The sequence below is a fragment of the Psammomys obesus genome, unplaced genomic scaffold (genome assembly GCF_907164565.1).
Source record: "Psammomys obesus unplaced genomic scaffold, mPsaObe1.curated_primary_1811, whole genome shotgun sequence".
Taxonomy (NCBI): Eukaryota; Metazoa; Chordata; class Mammalia; order Rodentia; family Muridae; genus Psammomys; species Psammomys obesus.
In genome coordinates this window covers 190,713-212,673 of record NW_026585587.1, presented here as the reverse complement: position 1 = coordinate 212,673, position 21,961 = coordinate 190,713, and the positions used below count along the sequence as shown (strand labels likewise).

The 21,961-nt window shown below is 38.7% G+C and overlaps 1 protein-coding gene across 1 annotated transcript in view; it reads right to left on the bottom strand.

Annotated features, from left to right (window-relative positions):
- Positions 1-1,674: 1,674 nt before the first annotated feature.
- Spta1 (spectrin alpha, erythrocytic 1) overlaps positions 1,675-21,961 on the bottom strand; it is a 64,278-nt gene continuing 43,991 nt past the window's right edge. The window contains exons 38-52 of the mRNA XM_055609742.1: positions 21,391-21,512; positions 20,210-20,342; positions 15,468-15,579; positions 14,040-14,198; positions 13,463-13,539; positions 12,161-12,370; positions 9,638-9,934; positions 8,883-8,995; positions 7,553-7,570; positions 6,835-6,886; positions 5,658-5,845; positions 4,744-4,797; positions 4,117-4,263; positions 3,284-3,428; positions 1,675-2,083 (exon numbers count right to left, since the gene is read on the bottom strand). Of these exons, the coding sequence (XP_055465717.1) occupies positions 1,958-2,083; positions 3,284-3,428; positions 4,117-4,263; positions 4,744-4,797; positions 5,658-5,845; positions 6,835-6,886; positions 7,553-7,570; positions 8,883-8,995; positions 9,638-9,934; positions 12,161-12,370; positions 13,463-13,539; positions 14,040-14,198; positions 15,468-15,579; positions 20,210-20,342; positions 21,391-21,512 (1,953 nt within the window). The 3' untranslated portion in view covers positions 1,675-1,957. The remainder of the gene's footprint in view (positions 2,084-3,283; positions 3,429-4,116; positions 4,264-4,743; positions 4,798-5,657; positions 5,846-6,834; positions 6,887-7,552; positions 7,571-8,882; positions 8,996-9,637; positions 9,935-12,160; positions 12,371-13,462; positions 13,540-14,039; positions 14,199-15,467; positions 15,580-20,209; positions 20,343-21,390; positions 21,513-21,961) is intronic.

Genomic DNA, 21,961 nt, shown 5'->3' with positions numbered 1-21,961 from the left:
CTTATTTCATCTGTTCCTTCCACCTACAGTGTTTCATACATGACCGTGGGTGTTGGGGGTAAATGAAAGTGAATTTCCACAGTGCGCTGGCAGGAGTGTGAACACAAGCTCTTCAGCTAACCAGCTGTGGTAAGCTCATGTTTCTCAGCTTCATCATTTGTAAAACAGTTATCATCTCACTCTTTTGTGTTAGTGAGCAAACATGTCATGCACATATAAAGAATTTGTAAATAGATTTGAGTCATCGTAGTCATTTTCTAATAAATGTCACTTGTTACTTTTAATAATGTTGTACAGAGAGTGATGCTGGCTTTTAGTCCATGGAAAGGTTACTGTAGGTGAGAATCTGTGATGCCTTCATCCCTAGGTTAGTAAATGAACTTGTTCCTGAGGAGTGGGTGAAACATTTCCTTAACTGACTAAGACCTTTAGAGAAGATAGCAGATATAACAGAATCTGGGTGATAAAACTCTGTGGGTATATTACACAGTCAACTGAGTTTGTTCAGAGAAAATCAAAGTCTTACAAATAAATGTTTTAGCATGGGAATTTTTTGTTGTTGAAGATGGTTATCAGTTCAGCACTTCACTTCAGATATGATCCCTTTGCCAAGTGGGAGACAGGACACAAAAAATAAAGCAGAGAGGCATCTGTGAGCAGATTTAGAAAGATTAACCCATGAGCAGGGAGGACGGAGAGTCTCAACAGAGAGAAATAAGAACCAAGGAGACAAGGAAGAAAATCACACCCATCAATCATCCTAGGCTGAAGAAAACTGGAGGTTTTGAAAAGCTAAGCTCCCGCTCCATCAGACTTATCAAAGACATGGAAGGATGAGTGACCTGAGAAATAAATGTAGGCTGGCATAACAAATTTCAGACCATTTTAAATCAGCTCATACTAGTTTTTATGGTCTATTATGTCATACCCCTCAATTATAAAGATTTTGGTTATTTATAAATAATTTAGATATCATATTGTTAAGCAATCATTTTCAAGGTATGTTCTGATTACTGTATTCTACTGTAGTTAATGCCTTAAAACAAATGTTACAAAAACACTTACATATCATTTTCAAGTATCTTTATTTGTAACCAAAATTATTTTAACTGTTTCCTAGGACAGATTTTTTTTTCCAAAGATTGAGAAGCTGTTACTTTCTATTCAAATTAAAGAGCTGAGACTTAAGGTGGTATTTAAGGGGCAATATTCATGGGTGAGGGCCTGTCAGTGTGAAATGCTAAGTTTCACACAAGGCAAAAAAGTTACCAAAGAAACATACCTGTCCAGAAAATACCTAGATATAGTTACATATCTTCTTAGATTTTCCACTAAATTCATAAATTCTGGACAATTTTACTGACTCTTTAAAAAGATAGTAATGAATAAGTACAAACATCAATTGTACAATATTGAAATGTAAGTGATTATTGAGAGATTTAGAGAATAAGAGGGGACCCTAACATGCCAGAATTGTGTCATGCTTAGAGTAGACACATCCACTATAATAGTGAATAACAAAACTGGACAAGAAGAAAACAAGCTTTACATTATCTTTATGTGGTTCTGCTTCATGGAATAAGATAAAATGACAAACATTTTTTATTTTCAAATTGTAAGAAATTAAGCACACTCAAAAACTACAAATAGTGAATCGTCTGGATTTTATTTATCTACTTTATTACTGTCCTTCTTCACAGAGTGCTTAACTGCTTGCATTTATGAATAATATGGTTCCAGAAATGGGGGGTGTAACTTTAGTTAATGTTACCTTTTAAAACGAAATGCTTCTTCTATAATCAGAATTCAGAGAAATCCTACAGGGGTGCAGAACACCCCCCCCCCAGGCACGCACACATGTGGCACCATCTTTTCTTCTTCCACACCTGTGTGTGCCTTCCATTTCCAACGTTTCCTGCCACACCATGACCTTCTATGATGCACAAGAATTTGCTTGTCAATTGCCAAAGAATGAATTTGTGAAGCCGACATAGTCGTAGCCAGCAGGTTGGCTCCGACCTCGTGGGTCCATATACTGCTGCATGTGTATGGTGCAGAAGGACACTTGTTCTGGCGTCAGAGCCTGGAAGGAATCGAAAGAGAAAGACACAGTTAAAGAAACTCAACACTGTTGTTTCTATGGGTTTCCGTAGCAGACGGAGAACCTTCAGGAGAATCAGCCTTGTTCCTATCACCTTTTTTTTTTTTCATAAATTTATTACTTCCAATGAATAAAACTGATTCAAATTTATACTTGAGTTTTTTTCATGTTTTATTTAGAAATTTTTGAGAAAAAAATAAGCCCAAACAAGTACACCATGTAGCATGTTTCATTATGATATTTCAAATGCAACTCGATTTTGTTGATCTCTCTATCCCCCATTCTTTTTACCATCTTCCTTCTTGTCCTGTGCCCTCCTATCCCCAGCAGTCTTTTCTTTATGTAAAACATGTATTCTGTTAGTTTCCACTTCTCCTTCACACCCTCTTTCCCCTCTTGTGGTTCTCTTTCTAGTTTTTTGGTCTATATCCACTCATGCCTACCTATATATATGCATACAAACGTCATTGTCTAGGGTCCTGGGCAAGTTATTCAGCTGAATCCAGCCAGATTCAGCCACCGCCTGTTCTTAAACTGCTCATGTGCCAAGAATGGTTTTAACAGTTATTTATAGTCATAAAAAGAAATTCAAACTTCAATGTCTATGAATAAAGTTTTATTGGAACAGAGCCACGTTCATTCAGTTACCTCACTTAATACAATAGTTTATAAGGTCACCAATTTCCCTTTAAGTTTCATGTTTTTCCTTATGGCCCAATAAAATCCACAAATATGTGTATATGTATAGTCCATATATATAATCTGCATATTCATATATATGTATATATGTATATTACATATATTATGTATGTATATTATGTATATATGTATATTATATATGTATATATAATCACATTTTTTATTATTCAACAGCTATGGACATCTAGAAGTTAGCTCTTTCTATTTCCTATATTTGGCTTATTAAGTGGAAATGACAATAAATTGCTTAAAATTTGAGTTACTGATTTTTAACTTACTATGATGGCAAATAGTAAACCACTAGAGGTTTATGCATCCCAGTCCATAAGGGAAATGAGTTCGCTGAATCAAGTGACAAAGAGAAGGTGTGACATAATACAGTGGGTATATGGGTGAGAGCTTCTTGAGGAAACAGCAAAGGCTAAGATGACCCAAGCCAAGGTGACAGTTTCAGCCCAGGAGAAGCAACAAGGGGAATCTCACCTGTTTCATGTCCTCCTTGGTAATATAGGCCTTGCCCTCTGCCAGGGCTTGGAACGCACTCTCTATGTCATCGCTGGTCTTGATGTTCTCTGACTCCTTGTCAATCAGGAATGCTGTGTAGTCCTCCAGTGAGACATAGCCTTTCCTGTAGGGGAAACAGCAGGTTTTGTGCCTTCTCAAGACAAGAAGGTGTATCCCTTCCATCCTGTGCAGTATCTCAGAGGCAGAGGGCAACTAGATCCTCCGTAGTTCTCTTTCAAGTACACCCTCTGACACTTGGGTTCTATTCTCTACTCTGACCCCCTATCACCATCTCATAAACACATATTTAGTCTCATAAACTCTAGATGTGTCCTCATTAGTCATCATCTATATTTCTTTGGACTTTTCCATCAGTGCTATTGCCCAGATAATAATCTCCATCTTCCTCTATCTTTAAAATTGGAAAGAATTAGTTTCTTACAGTAACTTGAACTGTGCATGTCTCTGTCATACTTACTAAAAACACACAAGACACTACTATTAACTGTGGCCTTTGAAATACTTTCTCCTTAAGGGATCACAGACATGAGTGGATTTTTCTCTCAATTCCTCCCTTAGAAACACCTTACATTCACTGAAGAAACAATCTCCAGCTGAGAAAACTATAGAGCTTGGGACTAAGTTAGAACCAGTGCCATTTACTTCTGAGCCAATCGGGATGGGGGTGGGGAGGAGAGCTTCCCAGTTGTCTTTTTTGCCTCTTTTCAAATAAGTTAATTTTGTGTTCCATGGACCATTTCACTCTGTGTTCATCTCCAGTTAAGGCTCAAGCCCTAACTTCTTTTTCTTACCTCCCTGGATCCACAGCATTCAGGAATTTCTCAAACTTGGGCTCAGGTTCACCTTCCTCTACCATAGGCAAGTAGTAATTGAGCCCCCTCAGGCATGACCGGAATTCTTTATGAGTCAAACGCCCTGTCAAATTCTCATCAAAGTGCCTAAAGAACAAAAGCATCTTATCAAGCTCAAAAAAGAATCAGGTTAAAACAGAATAGACCAAGTCTTGCTGTATTGAGTAGATCTTTAATGCCATGCCATAATATTGTTGGACCACTGAGTAGAAAATCTATTTGTACCTCTGAGTGTTTTTGTTAAACCTAGTAACAGGAGGAATAACATAAAGCATTGAATATTCTTCTTTTCAGTTTTGCCCTCAGAAACAGTTAAAATTCACAGGGCAAATATAATCACCAGTGATGATTTAAAAAAAAAAAAGATGCTTTACTTTTTAAATTCAGGGATCTCACAGGTGATTAAAATTGGATACTAAACCCCAATAGTGATGCCAATTAACATACACAGACTAGGTCTTCTCCAAAGATCCCGTCAAAGCACATAGAGGGAGAAGTTATTATTTGTAAACGTATTCTGAACTTTTTAGAAGAAAAAGGACCAGCCAACTATGAACTTATACTCACTTATATGTGGTGCTAAACTCTTTCAATGTCTCCTCACTCACACCTATGGTATCCCTGGAAGGAAAAAAATACAAATTAACTCAGAAAATAAAACAGGAAATGCTAAAAGACATGCCATATGAGAAGTTCAGGAATTTTAGTGCACAATGTATTATTTGAGCTATCTATTTCAGAGGTTGGCAAGTTATGCCCAGGAGCCAAATTCAGTCACTTCCTGTTTTCAAACTGCTCATGTGCCAAGAATGGTTTTAACATTTATTTATAGTTGTAAACAATCAACTACAAAGCATAGAAAACATGTGAATTTCAAATTACAATGTCTATGAATAAAGTTTTATTGGAACAGAGCCATGTTCATTCAGTTACGAATTTTCTTTGGCTGCTTTCCAGTGCATTAGCAAAATTGCAAAGCTTCAACAGAAATGTAATGGTTCAAAGACGTTTAATTATTTATAACAAAGTAACTTATAGAAGATGATTGTCAATTTCTAACATACAAAAACTACTTCCAAAGACCATTGAAACATAAAGCTGCTGTGATAGGCATAATTTTTCTAGGAAAAATTTATTTCTTCCCTTATGTCCCATTAGTCCATCATGTGAATCTTCCATTCTAGATATTATATCTTGAACAGAATTTTATAAAAATGAATGGTTTCTGAAGAGATCATAAGATGTTAAAAAGGAACCTGAAAGTGAATAGAGACCTCATGTGTCTAGAAAGAGGATGTGCACATACACAGGGAGGGGGCCACTCTTATTTCATAGTAGACCCTGGCAGAAAAAGAAAGAGTTCAGCTGTGGAACAGAAAAGAGGGAACATTGATATTGTAGGTAAATGCAGCATCTCTAAAACAGCTCTTAATCTAGCATTAACTATCCCTCTCCCCACCCTGGGTTTAAACCATCAGTACTTGGCCTGAATCTGTTGCTCCAAATTGTGTTGCATTCGCATCCCCAGTTGGTGCAGCTGATCCCATTGCTGGGCCAGTCCAATGGTGCTGTATTTGATGTCAAGGATCAGAGCCTCTTCCATGCTGTCCCCCAGGTCTTCAATCTTGGTCAGATGACGCTTCATTGCCTGGATCTCCTTCTGCTTCCTCTGGAAAAAAGATAAAAGAGAGGCAATCAAGCCACCAGTTACAAACCTAGAGATAGGAGGAAAAGATGTTCGTTTTCCTAATTTGTTCATTTTAAGAGGTTTTCTTATCCTCCATGAAACATGAACAACTTGGGAAACTACATTGTTTCCCTGTGTGAAACAGTAGGGTGTGTATGCGGGTGATGTCCGTCATCCTGGAACTCAGACACCACCAGCTCCCGTCATTACACTGTGGATAATCTCCATCATTCATTGGGACCTATTATCTCTGGCTCACCCAACGTCCTCAGTGGGTCTACTTCCCTCATCCTCGGGGATGATAGGCTGCTGTTACCATCTAAGCACATTATGTGAAAATTTTCTACAATATCCCAAAGCTTTCCAAAAAGTGAAAGTTTGTTCACCTAGGAATCAAGGAACAAAGTGGCTCTGAGGGATGGGTGAAAACTTAGGTATCATAAGGCACATCACCTCTACCTGAATATCTTTTTCTTCTCTCATTATGAACAAGTTATATTTAGCCAAATACTCTTTTTAATCCTGCAAAGAGGCAATAATGTATACAAGACTGAAAAATACTCTTCTAACCCACTGCTTTCCTCAATTGAAAGGAGAGAATCTACATTCAGTTATATCATTTGGCCACATCAAATAATAAAAATGTATTGATGGTCCAAGTTATAGGCTAGGGATATGTATATCTGCTGTTTTAGTTAAGTACTTCAGCAATCTTTAATGTATATATTAGCTTCGTCGTATTGTTGCAAAAATTGACACTCAAAGATTTAAGTAAACTGAGGCCTGTATCAATAATGTGGTGGTCTGAAATTACAATGCAAAATTGAGATCTGAGTGGAGCTACAGCCTTGGTTTCTTTGCCTTGGGTAACCTCTATGCAAAATAACACCAGGTTGCCTCTGTTTTTTGTTTTTTTCTGTGCTTTTTAAAATTTGAACAGTGTCTTCAGCTAGTGAACAAACATTACTCACTTTATTTGCTTCAAGTTGGGATTCTAGAGTTCCTGTTTCCTTGAGCAACGATCTAATTAAGAATCAAAAGAAAACATTATTTGTTATAAGAGAAATCCATATTTCACAGAACCATTACCTCAAAGACTTCAGTTTATTGTTTCTGCTTCTCTCAATTGCATGGACTTGATAAAGTAAAGTTTTCTGAAGCCAAATTTTAATAAACAAACATTCTGTCTGTCAATCCTTCTATACTGATGAAAGGGAACGTGAAGGCAGCCCTAGTTATTTTTTTGTGTCTAGAAGAAGGTGTCATACATTTTTCTGGTTGCCAACAGAGTAGATGTTACAGTTACAAAATGGAAAAGCAGATGCAGTATGTGAATACAATCTAGATTGCTTATAACACCTAATAAAATGCAAATGGTTGTTAGGCACTTAAAAGAGAATGATGACAAAAAATGTTTATAGATTCAGTAAAGACATTTTTTTTCTGAATATTTTCCGTTTAGAGTTGGTTTAACATAAAGATCCACATCTTATTAATACGAAGGCTTTAGTCTATACATTTAAGTCATAGGAGAGAGGTACCACTTACTATGAGTACAGGGTTAGGAGGAAATAAGAGTCTTTATTCTGCCAGATTATGAAGAGCTAGGATACCCCAACCTTATGGTTTCTTTAACTTATTATTCTAAGACAATATAAAAAAACAAACATAATTACAGAAAATACTGACCCATCCAGAAAATAAGCCCTGGACATGGTGGACCGGAGCAGGAATCATGAGAGAAAAAAGGAAAACATATATTAGCACAATTTCTTCTTATTATTGATAAAACATTTTAAGTGTTTGTTTTGGTCACAAAATAGGAACCCATCCACACAGGAATACCCACATGCTGCTTTCAAGGCCCCTGGTACTCAGAAACACAGAGCCTTTGTGAAGCTCCACATTTTCTCTGCCTTATAGTATCAAAGTTTTCACCCAACCCTCAGAGCCACTTTGCCCATTGACTCCTAGGTGAACAAATTCCCACTTGTTGGAAAGCTTTGGGAAAATGTAGAAAAATTTCATGTAATGTGCTTAGATGGCAACCGCAGCCTATCATTCCTGTGGATGAGGGAGTCTGGGAAGTAGTTATACTGAGGACACTGGATAAGCCAGAGATTTAGGTCCCAGTGAACGATGGAGACATCATTCTTCAAGACAAAGACCACTCATACCAGTCTTCATGCCAAGTCTACAGCACAGGCTACAGGATAATAATGTAAATCAACCAGAACCAGGGGCAGAAGGGGATGAGCCGATTCACACAACCTCAGCCAAATGTATGCTTTTAGCTATAGTGCAGTTTTTCTTTTTGTTTAGTGTAGAAGTGTTAATTATGGATTACTCTGCTAACGTTAAACCTCAAAATATCACATCAGTGATCTACTAATGGGCATAATCTTCCTACTTGGACCATTTATGCTAACATATTACACTTTTTATGTCTCCTCTTTTCCAGATCATTTACTCAGAAGATGCAATACACATTATCTCCACACACATCTTGCATATAATAAATGAAGTTAGGCTACCTTATACCATTTCATTATGGATTTAGTTGGCAGGCAACATAATATTTTATTAGGTGCTCATGGTAGGTTCTGTTTTTGGTCATGCTAATAAATATATATGTGACCTTGAGTGAGACAATTTATCAAATTGAACTTTCCCCAGTTGAAAACAGGGGTAATGAGATCCACTCTGCACCTTTCAAGGTTGTTCTGACAGTTCAGTAAGACAATGTGTGTGGAAGTACTTTATAAAGTGTCTTGTGGCATGCAGTCACAGAGCTGTTAATGTTTTGAAGTGTAAGTGTACACAGAGTGTCAAGAAGAAAACTTTAAATAAGGGTGAGAATAAAGGACACAATAATGGAATTGTGAAACTAGTTAAATACAAATATAAAAAAAATCCAAAATATGATGATGGGAACAGAGTACATAAAACTTCGCATGTATGTCATCCCTACTGAAAACAGCATGTGTGGGGTTCTTGCTTTAAATAAAGCACAGCACACCTGGTCTCCTCGATCCACTGAAGGAAGGCACTGGCATTCTGTTCAAACTCCTGGCACATTTCAAAGTTCTTGATTTGCCTAGCCTCTTCTTTCTGTAGCTCCTGCTCCCGCTCCTATAATGCAACAAAGAGCAGGACGGCTTCACATGGAAGAAGTTTATTTGGCATAAAAGAACCATTTTGTAGGTATAGGCACATACCTGAATTCCAAAGCTATCCTATCTTCCACAGGTACATGTGATGTGTTCATCTATCTATCATCAATCAATCAATCACTCATTTCTATCATCTGTCTATCATCTGTCTTTCTATCTATCATCTAACTATACATAATTTATCTATCATCTATCATCCATATATGTATCATTTATCTATCATCTATCTATATATCATTTATTGATTTATCTATCAAATATATGTATGTATCTATGTCTTTCTGTCTATTTATCTATCTTCTTTTGCTTCCTTCAATCATTGTTCTGTCTTCCCCAAACCACAATACAACAAACTATAAAATACATCTCCTGTGACACACACATATCTCTATCTATCTATCTATCTATCTATCTATCTATCTATCTATCTATCTATAAATATACAGTTTTCAATTATCCTTAGATAGTTTTGGTTCATGACTTCTACCACAGTTTAACTTAGGACAAACTTCTTTTCTTTTCTTCAAAACTCCCAGTTTTGATATAGGTCACTGGTCATGCTTCCTATAGGAAGAAGATGTTGGGCTGTGCCCCAAGTTACCTTGATGATGTCAGGCAGGTGCTTCCAGATCCTGCCCAGCACATCCATTGTTAACCAGGTATACGGACTGGAGTGCACATTTAAGGCTTTAATCTGCTGGTCTAACTCTAATAAATGGTTGAAGTCCTCTTGAGCTCCAGCCAGAGAGGCCAAGAAGGCCTCATGCTCCTTTTGTAGCTGCCGAATCTCATTCAGGGAGTTGCAGTACACAGGCTCTGATAAGTCCTCTTCAGCGTTCTCACACCAGTTGTTGAAAGCTGAAGCCTTGTGTGCAAATTCCATGAATAGCTCTTCAGCCTGCACAAAGAAAAGACATCCTCATTGCTTCTGATAAAGTCCCTTAGGAGAAGAGAATATCGTTGAGGCTAAAGTTAGTTTCGTCAAATATTTCCAGAGCAACAATTTGAACTAGTGAGACTAAAATTAGCAGTGACTCTGTGACGCGATGGGATGAATCTAAGTTAGAGAAACTGCCAGGGTCCAGTCTTTTTTTAATTGAGTGAAATTTCTCAAGTGTTCCACCATTTACAGATGAAGAGGATGTCTGGCTTACAATGTTCATTCACCCCCACCTCCATGATTCTAAGGGTGGTGAAAGTAGCTTCCCGTTGCATTATTTCTTATTCTGAAGTCTGTACTAAAGTTTGACTTGGCACAGGAAACAATCCGAAATAAGTGTCAAATGCATATTTGAGGAAAATGACTGAAATAAACCAAGTGACTATGTTCTATCTTTTTAAAAAATCTATTCCCTCTTTCTCCCCTGAAGCTTTTGTGGATGGTATACCATCACGATTCTTTCACTACACCAAGTCACACTCCTGTCTTCCTTCTAAACCTTGTTGCGATCTCCTCTGATGTCTAACTGAAACTTTAAGAGCCACTTAGTAAACCCATCTTCTACACATTGACCTACATGCGATGTACGAACTACATGCTCCTATACTGTTGTCCAGGGCCACCCACATTCTCAAAGGACTCCGAACTTATATGACTGGACGACAGAAAAATCATGGACTGTTCCAAACACAAATGATAGAATGGTTCCAGATCAAAAGCACACAGGAGGTTTTAGACTCAGCTAATTGAATTGTCCACATGATTTGTCTGAGCAATTACAAAAATGAGTTTTCTTTCTTCAAATTTAAACTAGTTAGAAGAAAATTGACATAAATGGAGAGGGGGGCTTTTCAACACAATCAATAATCTATATGCTAAAATAACTCAACACAAAGAAAAATGAACAAGATGGACATGCAATTTTCAGGCTACTTCATTTATATGAAGAATACTATGGATTGATTGTATGTTTATAAAAAATTTACAGTAAATATTTTGCTATTTAAAATTAAGGAAAACAAAAGAATGTCAAGTAACTTTCTATGTAGAATGTATACATGTTCATAAAGCTGCCAATCTAGTTGTTTTACTTTCTCAGTTAAGTTACTGCTGTGTCTACATCCTTCAACAGAGTAGGAATTAACTAAGGGTTGAGACTCACTGTGTGCTTCTCTAACGCTGCCTTTATTGTCAAGTACAATTGTTTCTCTCATGTAGAGGTAGTAACAACACTGATTGTTCCGGATCAGTTTTCCTGTGGTGCTGAAAATCAAACCAGGGCCCTGCGATTTCTAGGCAAGTGCCCTATCACTGAGTTATGCACTGACCTACACCACTAACCTTTACTTTCTTAGACAGAGTGTTGTTTTGTTGTCCAGTCTAGCACAGAACTCTTTATCCTTTTTTTTAATTTTCTGCCTGAGTCAGAAATCTGGGATTTTCGGAATGCACTGCCATGCTCCAGCTTGGCTTCTCTTTATTATTGATGTTTCATGATTGTTATTAAATATTATTTAATATGCTTCAGAAGCTATCACCGGTGGGGAAAACCCTTTAGTCTCCCAGATCTATACAGACTACTGCATGTCCAGATCTCTTATCTCACTTAACAGTAAGAACTCAGCAAAGCAGAAGGGGATAAAATATATTCCTGTTTCTTAAAGGAGGTTTTCTTAAAACACAAGGGTTAGCAATAAGTGTCACACCTGAGGATTCCTTCCTGGCAAAAGGAGATACACTGAGAATATGTTTTATGGCTACTTTTCCAGTGCCCTTTTCATCTGGGTTAGGAGATAGACAGGACTAGCTCCGCTGCCAGCTTTTGTTTTGTGTATGAAAGACATGAAAGATGTCCATGCTCTGATTCTATCCACCTCTTCCCACTGTGTGTGCCTGGCTTTTATCCTTAATCATCTACAAAATGTCTCAATCCATTTCAAAACAACCCAAACCATGGTCCATTTGTTCTAAGAAAATGAATTTCTTTTTTCTCAATATAAATGTTTTGTTGTTCCTTTGATCTGTCTTAAAATGACTATAAAACTTCCAAATTGGGTTTCTAGTTACTGTGTTTGAATTCTCTGGCTAATAACCAGATAATTTTGAGCCCCTGTGATACTTCACTGTGTTCCATTTTCGCCTTAGTCGGTCTCTTCCTTGCTTTCCCCTTCCCTCCTTCCTAACCTTCTGAAGAGGCAGCTGTTTCTCTAGCAGTTTCTGCCTGTGGACTCCAGACGCCTCCAGCAGCTGCTCCCAGCGCCTCAGCAAGGCTGCATGCCGCTCCTCAATGGCTTTGGTTTGGCTGTGCTTAGCAGCCACCAGCTGGTTCTTCAGATCAGTGATTTCAGAAAGACGTTCTTGCTGGAAGCTCTGAAGACTGGCATCCAGCGTGTCCTGAAACCGAAGGGGAAACAGAAACTAAGGTGCAAAATGTAGAGTGTTTGGTGGAGTGGGTGTTAAAGTTTCAAACATCATGAGTTAACAACCTTAAATGTGAATGGATTTATCTTTCCAAGAAAATCAATAAATTAGAAAGTAGTATGATATCCAAATATATAATGTTTATAAAAGACTCTAATGTGAGAAACTTCATCCTCAGTGCAGTGATGATACCTTCCTTGGGCTCCTTAGGACTCAGTGCAAATAAGAGGTCCTTAAGTCACTTGAAGCCATGCCCTCAAGAGAGGTTTGGATTGCCCCATTCTCTTTCCCACTTTCTTTATGATTTTATCCTTCCTCCCACACTCTTGCCATTTGCCAGGGAACTTGTAATTTCTTGTACTATTTGGACTAATAGCATTACACTGTTAACTAAATAATTCTTTTTAAAAAGCAAGCTACCTGTACCTTTATTGAAGTCTTGTTTATTGGCTCTGTGGCAGTGAACATATGTGTTTACACCTGTGTGTAACTGCAGAGGCTAGAGGTTAACAACAGGTGTCTTTCTCTTTTCTCTACTCTTTCTTCCTTCGTTCCTTTGTTCCTCCGTTCCTTCCTTCCTTCTTTTCTTTCTTTTTTGAGACAGGTTTCTTTCACTGAATGCAGAAGTATACATTCCAAACACCCATCCATCTCTTCCTCCCAGGGCTGGTGCCATATCTGAGCTCAGGTCGTCATGCTTGTGTACCAAGCTCTTTACCCCCCGAGACATCGCCTCAGTGCTAAGTTTCTCTGTGAAGCATTTAATTATAGTAACAAAATGGCCTAATTACAGGAATTAGTAGGGGGCATAAATGGAGAAAAATAGAAAAGCCAAAATTTGACTTGTTGACGAAATTCAAGATGACAGACAAACATCGAACAACAGGAAAAAGGTATGAGAAAATCGAGGTAGAGAAAGAAGGAAAGAGAGAAAAGGAGGGAGGGTGAAAGGGAGAGAGAAAGTGAGAGACAGAGACAGAAACCAAGAGAGCATAAATTACAAGCAAATTAAATTATAAATACTGGGCCTCAGTGGCCCCATCTGACATACCATCCTTCACTCACCTGCTTTGCCAGGAGTGCAAGGAAGGCAGTGAGGTCTGTGCCATTGCTCTTGGCCTTCAGGCTTGCTTCCTTGTCACCTAAGAAACAGCAGGAGGGACTATTTGAGGATTATTTACAGTAGTCAATGAGAAAGCTTTCTGCTTCCCAGAACAGGAGACTCAGTGCAGTGCAGAAGCAGAGGGAAGAATGGTTTGCTTTTATGTCCTTAGTCGGAATAAAACTGACTGACTGAGACTGCTAAGTGCAAAAGAAATGTTGAGTCACAGAATGAAAGAAAGTTGAAGATTGAATATGAATTACAGACAAATCAACACACACTGTAGTTTGTTTCCTAGAATATTTTATGGAGGATTTTTCTTTGTGAATACTACATATAAAATTAGCAGTCCCCAGCAGCTGTGTTCTGTGAGTTTATGACACTTACTTCCCTATTGTCAGTGTGTATGTGTGATTGTGTCTGATAGGAATGAAAAGGAGTTGTTCACCTCATTTTTCAAAGGTAAAGGAAAAACAATGCAGAGACCATTCTTCAAATGGTACCCTCAGAACAAAGGAGCACAGCCCTGGCTTCTCGTACCTATCCAGGATTCCACCACATCAGCCTTCCAGTTAAACTGCTGAAAGGCATGTTCATCGTCCAGCTGTGACTTCCAAGCAGCTAGTGCCTTGGCCAGAGAAGCTGTCTTTTCATTCAGAACTTGAATCTTGGTGGAAATCTTATCCTTGTTTTGAGTTTCTTCCTGTGATGCCAAGGTTGAGAGGATGAGTTAGGCAGCCATGCCGAGGAGCTAGAAACATGATTCCCTAGAACTGTTAGAAAGCTCACAATTCTCTTATCCAAAAACACCTAACTATTGTCCTCTAGATCAACTGTAATTATTTCGATCCTCATGTGTGCTCAAGAATGCTATTTCTATTCTGACATTTGGACAATTGTGGCATATTTGTTTATTTAAGTGTGGTTTTATTTATGAAGCTTTTAGAAGGCAGAGACAGATCTTTGTTTAGGAAGTCGAGGCTTTGTAAAGATAATGCAAGCAACATTTTCACAAATTATAAAGAGGTCCTTGTGTGATCCCCCTCTCAAAAGATGTTGATTCCTCTCAAATGGAATTTAAGGCTCATGGAGTACTCAGGGATTCCCTGACTAGTTTTATGCCAAGTTGACACAAGCTAGAGTCATTTGGGAAGAAGGAATTTCCATGGAGAAAATGCCACCACCAGAGTGATCTCTGGGTAAGTCTGTGGAAGCATTATATTGATTGATGAGTGGTACAGCAGGGCCCAGGTCACTGTGGGAGCTGCCACCTTTAGGCAGGAAGCCCTGGTGTTATAAGAGGCTAAGAAAGACACAAGGAGCAAGCAGGCAAGCAGTATTCCACTAAGGCCTCTACTTCAGTTCCTGCCCTGCTTGAGTTGCTGCTTGGAATTCCTTCACTGACAGACTGTTAACTAGAAGCATATAATGAAATAAACTTTTTCTTTCTCAAGTTGCTTTTGGTCATGGCGTTTATCACAGCAATGGATACTCTAATTAATATAATATTTAAACCTAGTTTTACAACTTATAGAGGTTGGCAAAAAGATCAACAATGTATTTTTAAGGAAAGATGAAAGGGAGCATATAAGGATTTAAAAGTAATTTCCAGAAAATATCAATTCAAAACGGGTAACGAATTGCTGGGGAAAGCAACTAAATTCTGCTTTGAAGAGCTTAATAAAATTCTGTGCTGTGGGCTGAGAATAGTGGAGCATGTGTTCAGTCTCAGCACTTGGGAGGCAAAGGCAAAAGAGGCAGAGGCAGAGGCAGAAGCAGGCAGAGTTCTGTGGTTCTGAGGCCATGCTTGTCAACACAGAAAGTTCAAAGCCATCTAAGTGCCACGCAGTGGGATTCTGTCTCAAAAGACTCTCTAAAAAATTCTATGTTGTTACTTTCTTAAGAGAATTTCATCACTATTCTTGTTTCTGTATTTTGGAAAGTCACTTTCAGAAAAACACACAACACCCCCAGAACTCACTTTACTGAGAATATCTTCTCCTTGTGCACACACATTTTGTACCCGGGTCTTGTGTACAGCGAAGTCATTCTCCAAAGCTTCATGCTTCTTTAGCAAACTCTGCATGAACAGATCAACAAAGAGCAGAATGTTCAAGAATGATCAATCTCCATCCATTAGCAAGTCCACAACAATTCAGCAAGGTTAGTCCAGCCTTATTAGTGGATTGGATGAGGGTACACTTCCTCTGTACCCCACCTCTACCAAGATCTTCTTAATTTTTTTCCCATCAAACAAGGTACTCTTATTGGAAAGAGAGACAGGAATCCAGGGATACAGTTTCTCAGTATCCCACATGGCTCTAAGAACTGTTCTCTTTTTATTTTGGAATCAAATGATTAGGAGTAAAATATGAGGATTTTTCCATACCTGGATTCATGTAATTTTTTTTACAAAACACTTTGAGAAAATAGTAAGTATTAAGAACACCCTAAACTAACAACTGTTCCTTGTAAGCCAGATTAACTACTTTGTGAGTTCTTCTTTATCCAACCTGTTATACCCCTGCTTTCACATCCAATCACTAGATAGAAGAAAAGAAAGAGGAGAGAATTAGAAATCCTTAATCTAATTTCTTTCTTTTTGCTTCTTTTTTTTTAGCATTTGGCTACTAACAAACTGCAAACCAACCCCCCTGACCAACCAACAACAACCACCAATGCCTCTTGGGTCATAGCACTTATAGGCATTCTGAAAAGTTATCAGAATTCCAAATGCTACACAATCACAGAAACTATCTGCAGCTGACAAAACCATGCCCCTGCTACAACATGAGGCAAATCATAGTAAGCTTCTGAGAAGCAGCTCTATGTCCCACACCTTGGATTAAAACAAGACCATGTTCTTATAATATTTCTGGGTTTTTTTTTGTTTGTTTTTTAAGAAATCAAAATTCTAGAATTCTCCTACAGTTCCTAAAATCAGGAGTTAAAGAGAACAGGTTATCATGAAATCTCATTCCAAACCTTCTTTGCTTCTGACTATTTTCTGGAAAAAAAACATGCAATTTGTGCAGCTCAAAGAATGGAAAGAGAAGTGAGAATGGAGCCTGAACATTTCTTCTGTCCAAAATATGCTCAACAAGGACACTTGTTCAACCATGTTCATAGCAGCTTTATTCATAATAGCCAGAACCTGGAAACAACCCAGATGTCCCTCAACTTAGGAATGGATACAGAAATTGTGGTACATTTACACAATGGAATACTACTCAGCAATTAAAAACAAGGAAATCATGAAATTTGTAGGCAAATGGTGGGAACCAGAAAAGATCATCCTGAGTGAGGTATCCCAGAAACAGAAAGACACACATGGTATATACTCACTTATAAGTAGATACTATACACATAATACAGGATAAACCTACAAAAATGTGAACACCTACAGAAGGTGAGCTAGAAGGAGGACCCTGGGTAAGATGATCAATCCTCACTCAGAAAGGCAAACGGGAAGGACACTGGAAGAAGGAGTAAACAGGAAACAGGACAGGAGCCTACCATGGAGGGCCTCTCAAAGACTCTACCCAGAATTGTATAAAAGCAGATAATTGTCTTCCTCTGTGGACTGGTAAGGCTGTTGAAGGGGGTGTGATCAAAGAGCAGGCCAATCAGTTAATGTCAGAGACAGGCCCTGTTCCCATTACTAGGGAACCCACTTGGAGACTGAGCTGCCATGGACTACATCTGTGCAGGGGTCATAGGTTATCTCCATGCATGGTTCTTGGTTGGAGTATCAGTCTCAGAAAGGACCCCTGTGCCCAGATTCTTTGGTTCTGTTGCTCCCCTTGTGGAGCTCCTGTCCTCTCCAGGTCTTACTATCTCCCCCTTCTTTCCTAAGATTCCCTGCACTCTGCCCAGAGTCTCAGCATCTGCTTTAGACAATGCAGACACTCCTGATGAGACCTGATAGACTAGGATCAGAAGGAAGGAGAGGAAGTCCTCCCCTATTAGTGGACTTAGGGAGGGACATGGTTAGAGAAGGGGGAGGGAGGGTGGGATTGGGAGGGCAGGAAGTAGAGAGCTACAGGGAGGATACAAAATGGATAAACTGTAATTAATAAAAAGAAAAATTAAAGAAATTTAAAAAGCAGGTAAGATAGTGAAGTAAGATAGTCCAATTATTTAAGACATTTTGCATGACTTAACTTATAGGTGAAAATTCGTAGAATCGGAGTAGGGTGGCAATTACCAAGAACTAAAATGGGAATTCTCTGCTGCTAATAATCCATCAAAGTTTCCATCAAGCAAGGAAAATAAGAGTTTCAATGTACATTGTATCTAACTTCACCAATAATATCTTGTGCATATATACTTTTATCGATGACATAACTCACGTTAAATGCTGTTACCAAAACAAGGAAATCATCCATGTAGAATGGACACTAGGTGTGAAGATACATTTCACTGTGGAAAATATGTAGACAACAAACAAAAAAAAAATCACTAAGGAAATGGTATTATTGTCCCTGACTGGAAAAGAGTAAAAATGATGATATCACACAATGCTAGTGAGCATGTAGGAAAACTGCATAACCTATGCATTGGTTATGAGAATGTTAAATGATCAACCTGCTGGAAAATAACTGAGCTTAATAACCGTTGCTGCAAAACTCAGCACATGCTAATATTTACACAGTCCATGAGTATTTGTCCCAGAGAAATAGTCACTTACATGTGCCCCAAAATGTACAGTATTATTTACAATAGCCCTTTTCAAAATAGACAAATAGTAAAACAACCAAGGTAAGCATTAAGCCATGTACATTCCTACCTTAAAACTACTGAGGAATAAGGAGGGATGAACTTTCTTGCACATAACAGGCTGAATTAATCACTAAAGTATGCTGAATAAAAAAAACCAAACTTCTTCAAAAGTTACAAACATGCTTTAACGCTCATTCTTTTATGTTTTAAAACAGCCACTATTCTCTGCATGGTTTCATATCCATATATATCTTTTGTTGCTGGTGTTACTGTTTCGAAACTGCAGCTCATTTGGCCCAAAATGGACTTAAACCCATAATAATTATCCTGCCTCAGCCTCCCAAGTACTGATATTACAAGGTGTGAACCACAATACTCAAGACATTCTTGAAAATAAAATTATAGAATATTTTAAAAGGTCTAGACCTGGTGTCATGAGACTGTGCTTTCAGGTACTTGGGAAGATGAGGCAGGAGGATTACATGTTGAAGGACTGCCTCGGCTAACATAGTAAATTTAAGGCCTACATGAGAAACTCCATGAGAACCTGTCTCAAAAATTAAAATAAAATGGTTGGGAATACAGCTGTGATATAGGGCATTCCTAATCAAGCCTTATTTTTTTTAAATTTCCAATATGAGAGCGGTATCTCTGTCTGTCTATCTATCTATTTTTCTTCTATATATTGAGAGAGCAGATTAAAAGAGTCATGAATATCCGTTTGAGGGCTGGAGAGATGGGTCAGTCATTAAAAGCATGACTCACAACCAAAAGAGTAGCAATAGCAATTTGAGGTTGGAAGAAGTGAGGCAGTTACAGAAGATACATGGCCAGTTATGGAAGAAAAACAGGAAGGTGGGGCCCTTGTGATGGTCATCTTGAAGATGTAAATATTATGATGCTTTACTGTAGCTGTTTTTGTTTATGTTATGTAGAATCATAATTGTGCTATATACAATTAGAATGATACATAAAATCTCTGCATTATTACTTCTAAAGGCATGTGTACCTTTGGTTTTCAAAATAAAAGGCTTTGATAGAGCACCGCTAGGCTCTAAGCACTTGGAAGACCGAGAGAAGACTGACATGGGTTAGGGTCTCACCTTTGCAGAGTGAGTCTCTGTCTCACAACCCCCCCACAAAATAATTAATTTATAGTTACTAAACGCTTAATTTCTAGAAAGAGAACTTTTTGAGAATATTTGATACAGAACCTTAATAATGCTAAAGCTTGTACAAAAATCTGTGATAAAACATTGATAACTTTGAGTCGTTTGATGTTTTCCTGCATATCTGAGTCCTGTTTTATGTTGTCATGTAGAAGTGATTCACCTTCCCCCCCCCACCCCCCAAACACACACACACACAGAGCTCCTAACCAAGTCTCTGTCCTTAAGGCTGTGGAACAAGCTCAGAGTCATCAGAGCATCACTGCTCTGGGAAGGCTTTCTCCACGGTTGCCAAATCATATAGTAACTGAAGATCATGTGCAGAGCCAGTTTATTTCTTTACGCAAAACACCCAATTTTAATAATTTAAAAGAATGTCTCTCAGTGTGGAACTGCTCTGTTAATAGGCATGCTATAATTCTTCTTTTCCTAAAATTGTATAATTTGGAAACTGCAACCAATTCCAGAAAATGAGTATTATTATTTTTTAATTAATGGAACATTGATACTTGAGAGAATCTTTAGAAAATATACCCTGTAAGGACTCCGACCAACGAGGAAAGGCCTTTCAGCATGATGTCTTTGATTCAGATAGCTCATGGGTTAAGCTTTGAAATCTGTTTTCATTGCTGTATGGCTCCGAGGCTTGAGACAAGTCAGATCTTGTTTTCTCATATTTAAAATTAACCGAAGCATCCATATTCCCCTAACCCAGGAGACATTATCTAATTTTACATGTGAAAACGCCACATTCTTAATTAAAGATTCAAATGAAAGAGATGACATAATTGACCCATTCGACCTCGACCTCGACTTTACCTGAGTAGCAGCCAGTGTGTCTCCAGAATCCCCCCGGCTGATGAGAGCATCCTTTTCCCCCAGCCATGCTTCCTCTTCCTCTGCATTCTCCATAAACTGCAGATACTGAAGAGACTCTTCCAACTGCACCCCTCTGTCACGAGGTGGTTAGCACAATGGGAGTAGGGAGGAACAGGTTAACCGTGAAACTGCCGTAGGGTGTCCAGTGCACCCTAGCAAACCACGGGTTCTCCAGATAGCCATAGCTTAAATGGGCAACAACACAATCTATGTGGTGCTGATCTCCTGTGACACAAAAGAGACTTGTGCCCTCCAAATTAGTTTGAAATAGCATTGAAACTTTGATGAATGAAGGAAATCCCAGCCAAACAGAGGTCCCAGACTTGTAGACTCTCCATAGTGAGGCAGCGGCTCTGTGTGTCGAGCACTACCTTTTCTCGTTGATGAAAGTACCTCAATTCCAGAAAAGATCCATTTAAATATTTATTTGTTTTTAATACATGTGTGTGCCTGAGTGCCACCTCTGGGCTGATGGTCCAAGGTGTGGTAAGAGGCCAGGCTGAGCAAGCTGTGGGGAGCAAGCTAGTAAATAGCATCCCTTAGTGGCCTCTGAATCAGCTCCTGCATTCAGGTTCCTGCCGTGTTTTGAGTTCCTGCTTTGACATTCCTTAGTGATAGAATGCGATGTGGAACTGTAAGCCAAAATAAGCTCTTTCCACTGCAAGTTGTTTCTGGTGTTGGTGTTTTATGACAGCAGTAGAAATTCTAAGACCGTGTGACTATCCAACAATCGTTCGCTGGTGCCATGGAGGCAGGAAGATGGCACTGGATCCCCTGGAACTGAAATCGCAGATAGACAATTGGAATTGGGCTGACAAGCACCCAATATGTGTGCTGGGAATTGAACTGGGGTTGTTTACAAGAACATCAAGTGTTCTTAACCACCAAGCCATCTCTCCAGCCCTGGTAAATTTATCTTATTTCCCAGAAAAAAAACTGTCTACCCAGAGCCACCAGAGAAAATGTTCACAAAGAACTTGTTTTTTGAGTGGGAATCAATAAGTTAGAAAAAAAAAGTCCATGTCTACAGTCTATACTGAGCTGACACAGAAGCATCCCTCAACATCAGCCTAATGCTCCAAACACAGGAGCTTCATTGGGATTCCTGCTGTCCAACTTACCGGGTCTTTGCCAACTCTTTGAGCTTTTCCCAATGTTGGACAAACTGAGCCAGCCGTTCCTGGATCTCCTCTTTTCCTACAGCAGCCTTGTCTCTCAGGCTCTCTGCCGTATCCAACACATTCTAAGGACACATATTCCACATTACAGTATTCTGCAATCTTCTCCTCTCAGTCAGTCATAATTTATGGTAAAGGATCTAGTCTTTCCTAGCATCAGTTTACCCATTTGCTACTGGGACTCGAGGTTGTCTTGGAATACTGGGAATACGAAGACCACTAATAGCAAATATCCATGCTAAGATTTCCCAAATATTTTTGACAAACATCACCCCCCCCCCAAACCATAGGCTACTCCCATTGTTCTGTCTTATGGAGTATTCCTCACCACATGGGAACTCTGCTGCCAAATCATACCCAAAGTTATTTTTTTAACGCATCCTAACACCTCTCAACTGTCATTGACTGTCTGTCAGTGTCAGAATTAATCTTTCTAGGGAAGAGGTTGCCAGCCCATCTAGGATCTCCTATTCAAAATATGCACAAGAGTTCCCATGAACTGTATGAGGAGTAG